Below are 17,622 nucleotides of genomic sequence, written 5' to 3'. Positions count from 1 at the left end.
CAATTTGGCTATTAGGTAGGAGGTGATTATCTTGAGCCTCGTTGAATCGTCTCAAATTAGAAACCAGCCATTTGGCTTTATGTTGACTCAATTACGAAGACAGTATAGGCAGGGTAGGATGTAATCATTAATTAAATTTAGAAAAATTGCCGGGGTCATGGGGATATGAGTGCAGGTCTCACGGTCAGACAAATGTCTCAGTCACCATGGAGATTATGTGAAAAAAGTGTTAAATCAAGAAACACAGTGCATCGTGTGTTGTGTACAAACTATTGTGCACTATCTACCAAAAAGAAATCGAACAGCAACACACCTTTATGAGCCCAGAAGACTATGGTAGCCATCATATTGCCAGCCGAATTCACGACCCTGAATTTTTTAGTTCGCGGAGCATCTGGATACTTCCACTCCTTTTCGTTTCTGGGATGTGATTATTCACCCATGTCTCCTCACCAGTGATAACGAGTTCAACAAAGTTTTGGCCGCCAACGATATATTGTTGAAAAAATATCGGACACAAGCTATTCTCTGAGCTTTGTGGTCTTCAGAAAGGTTTCCCGGGACCCATCGTCCACATACTTTGTGAAATCCCAACGGCTCAATAATGCGGCTAATTACTCAATGTGATAGACTCAAATCATGCGTAAACTCCACTACAATTGGAGAGCTTTCTTCCAAAACGAATTAAGTCCATTTTCATTATTTGGACAGGAAGGACAAAAAAAACTGTGGATGCTGGTTCGATTTATGCTGGATATTTCCTGACGGTTTCTCATTATTGTGCACACGAATACGTATTTTCAGCATAAGTAAAATAATACATTTTCAGTTTAAATATATGTTTTAAATAGGACCATTTCTAAAGATATAAATTGATACAAATTCTGTATGATGCTTTTTATTGATCAAAATCCCAGGAACAGTACAAAACACGTTTTGTGTTTGTAAATGTATATCTTACATTTATAAAAAATTCTCAACGTACACCTCGACCCCACCTTGGAGTGAATGGCGAAATCTGACAATAATAGGGCGAAAATTCTAGCAATACACGGAAATAGACGGAACCATGTAAACATGATACTTTTACTCACCACGCACTCGCTTGCTGTCTCCTTTATATCTTCTGGCCGATAATTTAATTCCAATCGCTAATGTGTATTTCACTAATAGTTAAGGCTCGGAAGTTGATGAAATATTTTTTTTTTTCTGAAACATCTTAGTGCAGGATGCAATACAAACTCGTTTCATTTCGACACGAACTAACATATCTTATTTTTATTTTGCATTTTTCGGTATTTCATTATTTGTTGGTAATATTTTAGGAAATTTTCTGTATTTTTTTTTTGCATTTTTGTCCTTTTCTGCTAAGTCTACATTCGAGAACCTACTGCAGATAGTAATTCGATTTCGTCTTACAAGGATTTTCCTTTCCATCTACCTTTACTGTTGATCACTCGTTCCTCGTACATGCTTCCCCTATTCAACGCTATAGATCAAATACTGCAGCCGCAGTGCCTGCAGTCAGCATATTGTATCACACCAATGGAGACGTAAAATTGCAGAAAGACAAACAAAGCAGAGAAAGTCTTTTGCAACAGTTAGTGACTGATTTTGGTGAAAATATATTTCCACAGTTGGAATTATACTATTATTTTGTTTGTATTTTACTACTAAAATCGTCTACACCTGTGGAGTAACCGTCAGCGCTTCTGGCCGCGAAACCAGGTGGCCCGGGTTCGAATCCCGGTCGGGGCAAGTTACCTGGTTGAGGTTTTTCTCGGGGTTTTCCCTCAACTCAATATGAGCAAATGCTGGATAACTTTCGGTGCTGGACCCCGGACTCATTTCACCGGCATTATCACCTTCATCTCATTCAGACGCTAAATAATCTAGATGTTGATACAGCGTCGCAAAATAACCCAATAAAATTAAAACAACTACTAAAATCATGGTTACTTTTGTAATTACATACTTTCAGAAAATTAAGGCCATTTTATAGGTAATTTTATGTGATTTTTTGTTCATTTTTTTGAGCCCTACTTATAACCTGCGAATTGTCACTGTGAAAACCTCTGTCCTTCTCCATGTCTTGCCTGGCAGTGTCCATCTTAATACTCAGCTGATTCTTGAATAAAGATTCATGCACAAAGGACTTCTGTTTCCTGAACAAATGTAAAGGTGCAAAATATTCTGTTTCATGCACAAATGCGGGAAGGACTTACCAGTTTCGATGGAAATCGAGCTATGGACCTAGCTTGTTTTGCGTGAAACCGTCATATTTCTGCTTCTATATTTACTTCATAAAAGTTGGTTTGGAGGGAAACCTACAACAGATACCTGACGAATGCAAAAAATAGTAGAAATACAGCAAAACATTTTTTTTTTCATTTTTATGGACTTAACTCATTTTGGGGGAAAGCTCTTCAATTACAATCAGTCTAGCATCAAGTTTACAGATGATAAACATATTTCAAACTTACTTTTGAGACGACCATCTTAGAACTAAGCATTTGCATTCGCACTTTAGGACGCAAACCGCTCGGTAGCGATGCCATCCTGAAAAGTGTTACATTAGAATTGCTTATAACGTTCGAATATATAAACATAGCGAAACGAAATATATACCACCTTGTAGAGTATAGAAAGAAGTGCCGTAGACCTAACCGTAAACAGCCGCACGAAACCGGTCTAGTCCTTGATGCCGCCGAGACAGGTTTGGCAAGACATGTCTCCAAAAGAGCTTTTCGCCAGTCCCCCCCCCCTTCCCCCGGCCCACAGTATTAGTGAAATCTGAACCGATCCGGATGTTTGAGATGCTGATCAATCTAGCGTGACGAGATCGACTAAATTAACGAGAAAAATTTATCCGACTCTCAATTTTTAAGTAGTCACGCAAGTTAACTTAAACTTACCTCGAAATTCAAACGTTGAGAGAACGAACACAACAGAAGAAGAAGGAATCCTAAGACAAATCAGACAAGTCCAAGAACACCACTGCGGAGTATAAGAGACGGCAAGGAGTGCGCAAGTAATAGGCGGCGCACGCGAGCTCCGTGGACTCTGTGGTTGTAGAAAGGCGAGACGTGTCACCGTATCCATCTACTTCCGCTCAAACAGTGAATCATTTTTTCATTTATTAGGTTGATGCACAAGTTCGTAGCATTTTTGTTCATGACAACACTGCGTTCTTAGGAGAGTCTTCATAATTTTTCATTTTTATTTGGAGTGTTTTACTTGTAACTACGCCTGAATTTTGCAGATTTGAAGAAAGCTAGTGCTGCTGGCTGGGGAAAGTAGTATGTCAACTGAAAAAAAAAACAAACATTTCCCCGACATATTTTTCTGCTTGAGTTTAATAGAGGAGGAAAGGCAGCGGAAGCGGCTCGAAGCTTTTGTGCCGTGTACGGGGAGAATTCCATCTGAAGAAGCACTGCAAGAAAATGGTTCTGCCGTTTCAACGCACATCATTCCGTACAATAGTTAGTGTCCATCCACAGAAGATGAAGATATGCGTCTGGTGAAATAAAGAAGACGTCGTGTACTACGAATTGCTTTCCAATAATGTAACCGTAACTGCTGACATTTATTACCAACAAATCAAAAGCGTTGCGGCTGCAATTGAAGAAAAACTTCCGGGAAGACTGCATCAAGTGCTGCTGCATCACGATAAAGCACGTATTACGAAAGAAGCTATCGAAAAGCTTGGTTAGTAGGCGATTCCACATTTCTCATGCTGATTTTGCGCCCTCAGATTTTCATCTTTTCCGTTATCTATCCAACAATCTTCAAAAGAACTTCTTTGATAACGAAGATACTTGGGGCCTACAACTTGGCTTGACGACTTCTTTACCCCCCAAAAGAGCAGATTTCTTCACGCGCGGAATCGAAAAACTAGCCCAGCGTTGGCACAGGGTCACAGATATAGGAGAATATGTTAGTGATTAATTCCTGTCTTCTATTCATCTCGCATAAAAACTTTTATCACAACGAAATAATTCTACTAAGTTTTGCATCAACACAATAGTTTCCATTTTAATTTTTAAATGTAATGAATTCATTCGATTTTTTCTCAATTATCAAACAATTCGATAACTTCAACCAGTGCACTTGATGGTTTTTATTCGATAACTTCAACCAGTGCACTTGATGGTTTTTATTCGATAACTTCAATCAACCACTGCACTTGATGGTTTTTATTCGATAATGTTTGTTGTCTTAAGTCCTTCCTTTACGCTCAAACAATAGACATCATTGTAACGTGGCCAGGATTATATTATATGCTTTCATAGGAGGATGGAGGGCACTGTAGCGGGACTGCGTAGGAACCGTTAAGGCGTGCAGGCTAAATTAACAGATGGCACAAAACATCTGAGTCAAGGAATCTATAAAGACAGGACCGTTAGAAATTTAAAACAGCATTCCTACGATAATAGCAGTACGGCGCAAGTTTACTAGAGGCTGCAGTGCTAGGCTTCGGACTATGATAAATAGCAATAGAGAGAAACAAAATAATAATAATAATAATAATAATAATAATAATAATAATAATAATAATAATATTAATATTAATAATAATAATAATAATAATAATACTAATATTGTTTAATCAACTGTCCGAAGACAGGTCTGAACCACAGAAGAGATACCAACAAGACACCACTTACGAGGCAACTAGGCCATGAGATAATGGGGTAGAGTGGCCAGTTCCTTTCCCGCTCCATTGTATACATCGCCGACTAGCTACATATTACACTAGTCAAACTTCAGATTCATATAAGCAATTGTTATTCCTCTGACACATATGATGATGATGATGATGATGATGATGATGATATTTTCTGGCAGCTTTAAGCCTTGAAGCCTTTTCTTCCACTTCACTAGGTCTAAAATTAATACAAATTCATGAGTAATACGAGTAAGTATGTTGAATTTTAATTATAAAGATTAAGACATTTCTCCTCATAAACTGTACCACTGCCTCTGGGGGTCCAGGAGAAATTAGGCTACTACAACAATGCAGAGTGGAAGTGATATAACCCTGCAGATTTTCATAGGAAATAGCTCGTTTTGTACATAAAAAAATGTAATACCATGTTAGTGGAAATTCCGGAGTTATCTCAGAACAAAAGGTTTTCCCAAATGTTTAACACCCTATTATTCGGTAATTCTTACGAGTAAGATCGTAATTTTTGTCAATTTAAATAGGAAATCCAGTGTATCATTTGTCCCTCTGGCGTATTTCAATAGCGTGGACGGTTTTCGTTTTTTTTTTAGTTGGTTATTTAACGACGCTGTACTAACTACGAGGTTATTTAGCGTCGATGAGATTGGTGATAGGGAGATGATATTTGGCGAGATGAGGCCGAGGATTCGCCATAGATTACCTGGTATTCACCTTACGGTTGGGGAAAACCTCGGGGAAAACCCAATCAGGTAATCACCCCAAGCGGGGATCGAACCCGCACCCGAGCGCAACTTCAGACAGGCAAGCAAGCGCCTTAAGCGACTGAGCCACGCCGGTAGCTCGTTTTTGGTATAAATTTAATTTAAAACCAACTAATTTCAAGCCACTGACCGATGCGATCACTTGCTACATTGTAAACAGAAAGGAAGATGGGAGGTAGTTCACTAAGGGAGACGGGCCTGAGTTCGTTGACCTCTTATATCTGCATTACGAGAAGAAAGATGGGTATGTTAGCGGCGACGATGTCAGACTGCTGAAACTTCCAAGTCAAGTTTGTAATTAAGGGTGCATTTAATCACAAAGTGTAATATTGGCATTCTATTCATTTAGAACCTAAGTGTACCCTATCTCCCTTTCATGCTGCACAGTGTTGCCATATTTAGCGATAAGTCGCTAAATCTAGGGAATTTTGAATCAGTCTCGGCGACAAATTTTGTGAAATACGATTAGCTACTTTTCTGCTGATTTTTATATTCTTACACTTTTTCCTTTCTTGTAAGTTAAAACATTCAACTGAAGTAACGCACTTCTTTTTTAGAAGAGGCATAGGTGTATGTTGAGTAGTCTAATGATTCATACATGAAAGCCCTGATCTCATATATTTGTGATCAGTGATCAGGGGTGAAAGATGCTGATTCAGTGATTCTCACGGGTTAGGTCTCTCTCTCTCTCAATGCTACTGCTCCAACATCGATAAACTGTGGCAACTTTGATTGGCACGTGACGAGTCGTGAACTCCAGCTAATTCTTGATTCTTCCCCGCAACGTGAAGATTTCCACTCCGAACCGACCCGAGGCAGTTGAGTTTTGGAATTTTGTGCCTACAGTTCGTGTGAAGCAAATGAGACTGTAGTTTTTGCTGGTTTTAATATATATTAATATATAACATTTAAAAAGTGTTATATTTCACAAAAAAAATTGTGGTCAAACGCTTGGGTGAAAATTTCCATACTTAAAATTTGCCAGAAAGTGAAGTGTCAATGATTGGATCAAGTGCAGTGTATTCACAATCAGCTGTTCCCACACCTTCCACCTCAACATCACAGCCGTCAACAATACAACCAGACTCCTCATAAAAGGATCATGACAAGGAAATTATATTTTCCTCCACATATGTATGTTTTTCTTATTCTTATTTAGTGATATATATTATTAATTTTTAGCGACATTCCTGGGGAGTTTTTAACAAACTTTGGAGAGATTTAGCTACTTTTTGTTGAAAAGTTAGCGACATTGTAGGGCGATGTCTTGGCAACAGTGATCCTGCAGGATTATTTCACTTTCACGCTATATACTTCATTATTCTTGTACTAAGCGCCCAAGTTAAATCTGCGTCCGGAAAGAATGTGAATCACAGTTACCTCTCCCTCTATCCTTTGTGATCTATGAGTAAATATTATCTAATAAAGAGGTGTTTACTGTTCGTGTCAGCGAGTTGTATGAGATTACATCCGTATAAACACAATGAAAGTGTTAATGTTATTCACCATGTTTCTTACACACATTATATATATATATATATATATATATATATATATATATATATATATAATACTTCACTCATTGCATTATCTCTTGTAATGCAAGACGAAACAGTAGGTTGTATACTAACAACTAGAATAAGTACTGTCGGTGACTCAGGAGAAGACGAGAGCGGACTGAGGAGGAAGGGATGTGAACAGATAACTTACGACAATACGTGCAATGTTTGTACTGCAGTAAGCGGAGACATTAGGTCTCCTTCTGTTCAACTTAGCTTTAATTTCCATACGCATTGTTACTCATGTTTCCTGCACGAGTAATAACCTGGCTACAGGGATGCTTATCTGAGCGATGTTTATAATAATCAGCAGCGATAGTCAAGAAGGTCACATTCTTTCCGCTCGTTTTCTCCTGAGTAACGGACAGTATAGCTACTAGCGCTCGTCGCTTGCATTCACGGGACGCAAATTTAACTTGGGGGCGCAATACATATGATAACGGTTCAGATGAAGTAGCTGTATCAGGATGGGCATCCTTGGTCCTTGGGTTTTGTTTACAAACATTAACTGTTGGAAGAGGGTGGACAGTACAGTCCTAGTTAATGTTTGTAAACAAAACACACGGAAAGAATGACTATCCTGATACCGTAATGATAACACTGTGCACATAATACCAAGATTAGTCCTTAACTTCTCGGCAAAGTGAATCTCCAAGAAAGAGAAGCAAACTGAAAGTTACACTTCCTGTGGTACAATTAATCGGCAAAATCAGGAAAACAACAGATGAGAATATCATTGGTAGCATGATTAAAACCTTTAATTAAAAATATAACGATATACAAAATGTTTGCATGCTAATTAATGCGAAGTTACTTTCTGAACCAGACTTATACTGTTTGTCTCAAGCACTCACCATTTCTCTTCAGAAAGAGCATTGGCAGTCCTGTGCCAACAAGTGGGTATGCAGTAGGTCCAGGCAACTTATCCACTTGTTTTGCAATATGCGACTTATTTTTAACAGAAGAGAATAGGAACACCATAGCGATGAGAAACAGCGCGCCCCCTATGAGCAGCGACAAAGGCTCCATGGCTCTGAAATCAGGAACAACACGGCCCCGTCACCCATGGGTTCATTTGAAACTGTGTTAAAATAACTGATTTTGTCTTTTTTATCCCCATTTGTGTAGGAATAATAATAGATAAATTAATTGTCACTTTCATACTACTACTAAAATCATAACATAACACATTGTAGGCCTTAATGTAAATATGTAAACGGATAAAGCTACTATTGCATTTGAAACTGAGGAAAACGACGTGTTGTGGATTAAAAATTGAAGTCCATAAAAACAACTTCCTCTCTTTCATGTTTATCACGGATTGCTGGATTCAAAAATACTTCGTTTTAAATCGTAATATCAGTCACTAAAGGCGCTACGGGACATGCTACAAGACGCGGGCATGGTTCGAGTTCTCGCCGACACAATCAAGGACGCGGTGACGAGTGCAGTGGTGGTGGAACTCCAGAAAAATCTCGACTTCAACAAAGACTTAATTAGTGACTTCAAAAGTGCTCTGGAGCAAAAAGATCGTCGGATCGAGGAGCTAGAATACAAGCTGGACGACTTAGAACAATACCAGCGACGCCAGTGACTGCGTATTTTCGGTGTAGGTGAGAACAATGGTGAGGACACCGACGTGTTAGCGATTAGTGTGGCGGAGAAGGTAGGGGTGGACTTGAGTCTGGCAGACATTGATAGGAGCCATAGAGTTGGTAGGAGAGACGAGAATCGACCCAGACCAATAATTGTGAAATTCGCTAGTTACAGGAAGAGAAGCGAGGTCTTCCGAAACAAAAGAAAATTAAAAAATTCTGGCTGGACAATTCGTGAAGACTTGACGAAAACTCGCCACAGCATCTTACGCGAAGCGATTACTAAATTTGGACAAACCAACGTGTGGACTCAAGACGGCGTCATCATTGTAAAAAGCGGCGACACGAAAAGAAGGATCACCCGTATGGCTGAGATACATACTTAGTAAGTCAAGGCAACTCCTCATAAGTTGTTTGTTGTATTAAGAAAGTAATAGTTTAATAATTTAATACTAATTATTTAATTATTGTAGTAATACTATATTTAGTTGCATTACATTACCTCAGTAAATTTAGTCTATTTTTAGTTAGGTTGGCACTATTGCCTATATCGTCCCGCTTTCTGTGGCATGCCCTCAGGCTGATGGCGCGTCTAGCCTCCCCGACCCTCCTCACTGTCGACAACCTGTTCCCACAACTCTATCCATTTGTCTGTCATCCTCCCCAACCCCTCTGTTGTCTACCTCTCAGCTGTTAAAGCAGTCTTTCTCACCTGACCCCAAATCTTTGAAAATAGCACATTTAAATTGTCAAAGCATTATTCCTCATTTCCAGGAATTCTCTTCTATTTTCACTAATATAGATGTTCAATGTATTCTTGTTAGCGAGACGTGGCTAAAACCCTCATTATCTTCCTCACTCGTTCACTTAAACGGCTATACTTTATGTAGAAATGACAGATTATACAAACGAGGAGGTGGAGTTTGTGCATATATTAGGAATGATCTGCACCCTAAAATTATTCTAAAATCACAAGGCGATGCATTACGACCCGAATATTTGTTCGTAGAAATACAAGCAAGTCTTCATAAATGTCTCTTAGCAGTTATTTATAAGCCTCCCAAATATGGACATCTATCCGATTTAGAAAGCCCGTTAGCCGATCTTTTACCGCAATATGAACATGTCTTGGTTATGGGGGATTTCAATTTAAATCTTCTGGCAGTCAGATCAAATGGGACTAATCAACTCCGTAATTTGTTCGAAACTTTCAATCTAACAATTCTTCCACTCAATCCTACCCACCACACACCTACTTCCGATACTTTAATTGACCTAATCATTACGAATAATTCTGATAGAATTCTAACTTCAGGACAGTTACCAGTTCAGGGAATATCTGGTCATGATCTTATTTTTGCCGAGTACTCTCTTCAGTGCCCAAAAAATGCAGCTAAGGTAATTACTTACAGAGATCTAACAGGCATTGACAACGACCAACTAACTTCTGACGTCTTACAAATGCCATGGCATACTATTTTTAATTTAATCACAGTTGACGAAAAAGTTGCCACCTTTAATGACATGATAATACAATTATTCGACAAACATGCACCTTTCAAGAAGAGACGAGTCACCCACCGACCCGCCCCATGGCTGAATGACAGTATTCGTAATCTTATGACGTCACGTGACGCTGCTTTCCGGAAGTACAGAAACAACAAATCTGACGAAAACTTTAACAACTACAAAAAACTTAGAAACAAAACGACACAAAGCATTAGGAATGCTAAACGCCGTCACGCTCTGAGTCTCGTCGACCCGTCCATTCCCCCGCGGTGTCTTTGGAATAACTTACGTGATATGGGAGTAGGGAAGAAAGCATCAGAAGCTGAAGTTATAAACATACCACTTGAAAAACTCAATGAATACTTTACCTCACCTCCCATTATACGACCTGAAAAACAGTCAAAACTAAATACAATTAATACTCTCCTAGCTAATCCTCCTCCTTCTCGCGAAAAATTTTTCTTCTCGCACATTACTGATTCTGAAGTAAGAAGGGCTCATAAAAAAGCATTAAATCTAAAGCACAAGGCTCTGACAACATAAGCATAGTCTTTATCAATAAGTTAGTTGATATCGTGCTTCCTGTAATAACCCATATTTTCAATTCTTCAGTTATCACGTCTGTTTATCCGCAACTCTGGAAAACAGCTTTGGTACGCCCACTTCCTAAAGTAAATTCACCAACTTCTGCAAAAGACTATAGGCCAAACTCCATTCTTCCCGTTTTATCAAAAGCCTTGGAACGCATCATTCATAAGCAGTTGTCAGACTACCTAATAGAATTTAATCTTTTAGACCCTTTACAATCAGGATTCAGAAATGGCCATAGCACTTCTACTGCTTTGTTGAATGTTACTGAGGACATACGCGCAGCCATGGATAAACGACAGGCTACTGTACTAGTTTTATTAGACTATAGCAAAGCCTTTGATTCTGTTGACTTCGATCTACTATTGACTAAACTACAAACGCTACACCTGTCTGATAGTGCTATCACCTGGACGTACTCCTACCTTACTGGCCGCCAGCAGCGTGTCATATCTAATAATCGTTTCTCATCCTGGCGTACTGTAGATACAGGAGTTCCTCAGGGATCAGTATTAGGCCCCTTGCTCTTCTCTATTTATATAAATGGAATTTCTAAATCATTTAAGCACTGCAGATATCAAATATATGCAGACGACGTTCAATTGTATATTTCAGCGCGTCCTGATGCACTAAATGATAGCATTAATAGTCTTAATGAAGATCTTGATTCCATCTCTTCCTGGTCTCAACAATTTGGGCTTAACCTAAACGCATGTAAATCACAGGCTATTCTGTTCGCGAATCGTAGATTAATTCCTGAAGTCAACGACCTGAATATTCCACCTGTGAAACTGAATAAAACAATCATCCCGTTTAGCTTTACCGTAAAAAATCTCGGAGTGCATTTCGAATCTAATCTTAGTTGGGATACGCATATTAAATATACATGTAAGAAGGCATTCTCTATTCTCCATTCACTAAAAAGATTGTATCATTATCCATCTAAATTAAAACAGACGCTGGTACAGACACTCATTCTACCTCATTTCGATTATTGCGACGTTTTGTTCAGTGATCTCAGGATTGATTCCGCCCAGAAACTACAGCGTGTTCATAACGCGTGCGTCCGCTTCATTTTTAATGTTCGATACTATGATCATATCTCACCTTCTTTCGAGAAGTTATCATGGCTTAGGTTACATGAGAGGAGAAATCTGCACTCACTTTCTCTCCTATATCGAATTATGCACACTTCATCCCCCTATTATTTATTCGCTCGTTTTCATACTCTCTCTCGCTATCATAATATTAATACTCGATCACAACGCGATAACACGCTAGAAATTCCACTTCACACATCATCTCTGTATTCCTCATCTTTCACTGTTGATACCTCTCGTCACTGGAACTCTCTGCCGCCTGAAGTCAAGGGCTGCCGAACATTGAAATCTTTCAAATCAAAGTTAGAAAATTATCTTATGACGAGTTGCCAAACTAACTTACTATTATGACAAGTGTTGTATTGCATGTTTCCACGTATTCACATTTTTTTTAATGTTCTAGTGATATTTAACTTATTTTATATTTTTGTTTTCATATTTTCCGATAATGGTATATCTCTAATGTGATAAGTTGAGCTATATATAAACATAATTTTCCTTACTGTGTATACTTAAAAATATTGTATTCATTGTATGCTTTGTACTGCACGATTGTATTACTACTATTAGTATTATTATTATTATTATTATTATTATTAATATTATTATCATTATTATTATCATTACTATTCTTATTATTATTATTATTATTATTATTATTATTATTATTATCAATAATTGTCTTATTTTTTATACTTTGTAGGCCTAATTTATTTTTGACCTGCTGTTCACATTTTATTATGCTTTTTTCTTTCTTTCTGTATGTTATATATTATGTCTGATTTCTTCTTACTTGTTGTTTACATTTTATTATTATTATTATTATTATTATTATTATTATTATCTTATTCGGTTTTGTATGTACTTTGTAAATTTGTAGTGTTTCTATAACGCAGTTTTTACTCCTGGTTGAGTGTTAGAGAAGGCCGTATGGCCTTAACTCTGCCAGGTTAAATAAATCATTATTATTATTATTATTATTATTATTATTATTATTATTATTATTATTATTACTCTAATTAATGAAGTCACAGTGTTAATAGAAAGTGTGAAGAGATTTCTCGATTGACAAGCGCTTAAGTTAAAGGTTTCGCGTTAAAATTATTATAGATTTGCATGCATATTTGAGATTATTACACGGTTACGTATAGTTCAGTCTTGTTTTTATAATTTAATTGAAATTATTTTCGTACAAACTGAATGCGAAAAGGTATATTGTAATAAGTTTTTCAAATTACATCTTAATAGATTCGAAGAGGAGGGAAGACAATGCTAACAAGATAGAAAAAGTGCTTGCCCGGTTAGGGGGGGTAGGGGTGTTGCGTCCCCCCAGTAATTTCTTTGAAGGGAGCCGTGCCCCTCACTATACCGATACTCTTACCTCGGAAGCCAGAAGAACGGAAATCCAAAATCTCCATTTGAGATAATGTACCACTTTGCATATGAGCTTTATAACTTAATTCCTTTAAATATCGAAATATGCAGAGTAACCTTAAGTAATGTCATGTAATTTGAGGAGGGTTTTCTTTACGAGACAAAAATTGTTTTTTATTAAACATTTCATAGAGTGTTTTGGAAGAGTCATTGATTCATTTCCAAATATGCTCAGTTAATTTAAGACTGCAGTGTATTATAATAATAAATGATAGAAAGAATTTTAGTTTTGTCCTTTAAATGTGCAGAAATTTGATCCGGACAATGTAACTTTTCGTTCAGAAAGGGAATTTTAAAATATTACATTTGTTCAGTTCAAATTTGTGCACATTGAAAAAGACAAAACTGAAATTCTTTCAATAAATTATTACCATAATACACTTCTCTCTTAAATGGACTGAGCATAATGGGAATTAAATCAGTGGCTTTCTCAAAACACACTATGAAATATTTCATATAAAGCAATTTTTATCTCGAAAGAGAAGCAAAAACGAGCAAAATTGTATTAAACTATTTTGTTTGAAATATCTCGAAGAATAACCACAGTTCACTCTGTATACGCAATTATCCATTTCTGTAATTCGGGAGTACCAATATAAAAACAAGCATTAAATATTAGCCCACATCAATTAACAATAACCTGAAAATCCAGTTTTCGGGCTTACTTCCTTTTGCCTTCTGACACAAGGGCTACGTTTAAATGATTTTATTCAATTTTTCCTAACCTTGCGAGAATACTTCAACAATACTTTCACGGAGTTACTCTGTATTCATGTGTGTACAACGTGTTATTTAACTTTAATATTTTATAGTGTTAAAAAAGGCAATATGCTTTGAATTTGTCGTACGGCCATTTCGTAACTCAGTAGACTGTTGATGATGTAGAACTCAACTCTGAAATGGTTGTACGGCAAATTCAGAGTATGTTTCCTTTTTAAATTTTAATAATGAAGGTTTCATTAGATGGTGTATTATAAGATAATCACAATTAACAAATTTAATAAAATGTGCAAATAAAATTGCAAATAAAATTTTTTCATGGAATGGAGATGGGTCTGAAGAAAATACAAACAATTTAGAAATTTCCTTACTCCTTTATAGCTATGTGTATCCAAGTGCCTATATTTTATTGAATTGGTCAAAGAAACGAAATTAATAATTTTATGAAACAAAATAAAATGTACAAAATATGTAGGTACTCCGTAAAATAAAGAAAGTAAAATTAATCAATTTAATTGATGTAACAAGTTACACTAATTAATTAAATTTATACACAAAACTATTGCGCTTTTGTAAACCTCTAACATGTCTGCACATAAAAATTTATATTTTTTTTTCAAAGTAAAACACATTTTACCGAAATGATTATACTCACCCGCAAAATATTTCAGCTGTGCAGCAACAATACTGTATTTATTTTTACTCCTGCTGAGGGGTGTCCACCAAAATCTGAGAGTCGGCTACGCCGATAACACGGACATAATATTAATAGGACTAATACCCACTTTTATCTTGCACAATGTAATACACACGTTTTACACTTCAATACACAACAGACAGACTGAGAAACTTTTATCGGCGAAAACTTTGCACCGTTAGGCCTATATTATCCGAAGCGCTCTTATCCAGAACACGCATACCTGTAACGATGACTTTTCATTTCAAAACTAGGCGTAAATTAATAGAACTGTCATGTTTATTTGACACTGAGATTACATATCACTACATCAAGTGAACTATAGCCTCACATGCAAACTGTCCAAGGTGCCTTCCTGTTAGAACAGCACTATTGAAGCTAAAATGAATGTAACAACATTCAACCCTTGAATAAATTATGTCTACGACGTTATTGAAGATCAGGTATGATATAGCAGAAAAGTGTGTCAAAAGTGCACTGTTATAAGGAATATACAAATCTTACACAAAGTCTTGAATGATTTACCCGAGAGTGAATACAAGCTCTTCTGCGCCGCTCTTGTCTTCTTGAGCTCTGGAAGTGTAATGACTGCGGAGGCGAGACCAGGTGGCCTTATTTAGTGGTTTTAGTTACATCATTCCGTTCAAAGTCCGTTCCATTTTTTGTCTCATGTTACAAATATGAGTCGCAATATAAAGAGAGCAACTTTCGCTACTCAGAGGTAAACACATTATTAATAGGGCAGTGACATCGGTATATTTGCATTAGTCTGAGATGAACTTACGACGCCCCGGACAGAATGTAGTCGACGTATTTCAAGTACAGGCAGCGGAAGCGAATTTGACGCACGCCTAAGCAAGCACGGTCTGTGTTTTGTATACGATTATTGCGTATTATAAAATCAAGACAATACAATCATTGTATAATAAGAGTTAATGTCGGAAAGATCTAAAGTGCTGATGAGGTTGAGAACAATTGTTGGAAATCATACTTAAATTGTCACAAATGTGGTAAAACGTAAGTCTGAAAAGATGTTTCTTTTTTTTAATATTTAGAGTTTTGCATTACAGTTTTAGAATGCCGAAAACTTACATGGCGTACAATTTTGCTTTCCCTATATTTAACTGTTACATTAATTTATTTATCACATCTATTCCGTACCTTACTTTTCTTGCATGTTGTTCGCCTGGTTTCGGTTCCTGCTGCAATAAACAACAACATTCATTTTCAAAGTTTCAAATGAAAATGATCGCCGAGTGTCGGATAGTACAGTGACATCATTTTATTTTTACTTCAATTTTTATTGTACATGAGTTTTAGAATGTACTTCACTCCCACCCCTCTACTAATGACGTTCCAACTGTTCTGCACACAGAACCAAGATCGCAGTGAGTTACTGAGTATAGTATGTTTCAGAAATATGTTCGCGTTTTCCAGTGACGAAAGAGCTTTCAATATTGAATCATATTTTCGCACAGGTACTGTCGTCCATTAGTCTACGTCGCATCCCGATTTCCCCCACTTGCTTCTGCTCGTCCCTCTGTAAAGGCTGGGCTGGGCTGTCTTAGATCTTTTCTTAAAACATTAATTTCTGTTAGGAATTGGACGTCTATTTAATATTACACAATTGTTTAAAATAACTTAAATAAAAGGGCCTTGTTGAGTAATTAACTGTCACGTGATTTTTCCCCTTTCTACGATCCTGCGACATAACCACTTGGACGGATAGTAGACAGCATGTCTAAATAATTTTACCTGTGCGGGTCGGGCAGAGGTGAAGATTGAATTTACAGTAGGCCTAAGTAAGGTAATCTTTTATAGAGTAAGTACGGAATTATTTCAACATGAGTTACTAGTACGGAGGACGAAACTGGTAATAATTGGAATTAGATACAATAGTCTATAGTGCGATAATATGCACAAAAGAACTGAAGCCTCTACCGAAATGAACAGCCGCCATTTTCAAAAATGTGTTTAAATATCCATATTATGATTATTTTTCAATTTAACCTCATTCTCTATATTGTACGCTTATGTGCTGTAGACAGTATAATATACACTGCATAATGAATACATTCGCATGGATAGCTCAGTTCATGAGTAAAAACACTTATTCTTAATACAGTACTGTATTTTGATTAAACAAAAACCTAATGAAAATTATCAAACTCAAAATTCCGATATTTCCTAGTTTACGTAAATGGATGAACTACTTTTCTTCCCTCCTGTACCTAGTAACGTGATTTGTTTGTATTTTACGCCAGTGTCATCGAACTCCAGTCGTGGAAGGGGTAGCAAACGGTGTTTCCAGTTCTCGATCCTTTAATTCAAAGGTATAGCTTGGTTAATATTGAAAATGTTAGTAAAAATAAAATGATGTCCCTGTACAACCATGTATGCGGAAAAACTGCATTCAACATCATCTGAAACCAAGGGAGAATTATATCAATTTCATTTCTACATCAAGTTTAATGCAACGGCTGCATCATTTACGATGATCATGACATATAGACATCATACAACGGCTAGGTTTTTTACGAAGTATAGAAACCATAGGATGGAAAGATCTTTGAAAATGATGCCGGAATATTGAAACCATAACAACGTATAGATCTGGACAGTAATTTCAGGAATATAGTTCGATCAGCGATCAGCGCCGTAAACAAATCGATGGTTTTAAAGTTGCGTCTAGCTTGGTATTACGCCTTTATATAGCTACATTTTTAAGTGAGTGGCTCAGATTTCTATATTTCCCGAATCAGCGACAGCAGTTAAAAATTGCGGAGTAACAGTCCCTATTTCCTTGTATTTTATCCCTGGAATTCAGTTTAAACTCTTCATGTGAAAGGTACGCTATTAACGGAACGATAACGAGATTTGAGATAATTGTGAACACTGAGACGAAGTTGTTAGTAGACGACGAGTTCTGCAAACTCATCATGCGACAGCACGTAGACGCTTCTTCAAAACAA

At 36.9% G+C, this 17,622-nt stretch overlaps 1 protein-coding gene across 4 annotated transcripts in view; it reads right to left on the bottom strand.

The window, feature by feature from the left end:
* Nucleotides 1-15,309, bottom strand: part of LOC138712142 (cytochrome P450 4C1-like) — a 45,749-nt gene extending 30,440 nt beyond the window's left edge. Inside the window, exons 1-2 of one of the 4 annotated variants that reach the window (XM_069843611.1) lie at nucleotides 15,176-15,309; nucleotides 7,862-8,040 (exon numbers count right to left, since the gene is read on the bottom strand). In XM_069843611.1, the coding sequence (XP_069699712.1) occupies nucleotides 7,862-8,036 (175 nt within the window). In that variant the 5' untranslated portion in view covers nucleotides 8,037-8,040; nucleotides 15,176-15,309. Of the gene's footprint in view, nucleotides 1-7,861; nucleotides 8,041-14,608; nucleotides 15,107-15,154 lie in introns of those variants that run through there. The other 3 variants (XM_069843609.1, XM_069843610.1, XM_069843612.1) reach the window with 3 other exon arrangements.
* Between the last annotated feature and the right edge of the window lie 2,313 nt (nucleotides 15,310-17,622).

The sequence above is a fragment of the Periplaneta americana genome, chromosome 13 (assembly GCF_040183065.1).
Source record: "Periplaneta americana isolate PAMFEO1 chromosome 13, P.americana_PAMFEO1_priV1, whole genome shotgun sequence".
Lineage (NCBI taxonomy): Eukaryota > Metazoa > Arthropoda > Insecta > Blattodea > Blattidae > Periplaneta > Periplaneta americana.
Note: the sequence above shows the minus strand (reverse complement) of the source record. Positions and strands in the feature narration are given on the sequence as shown.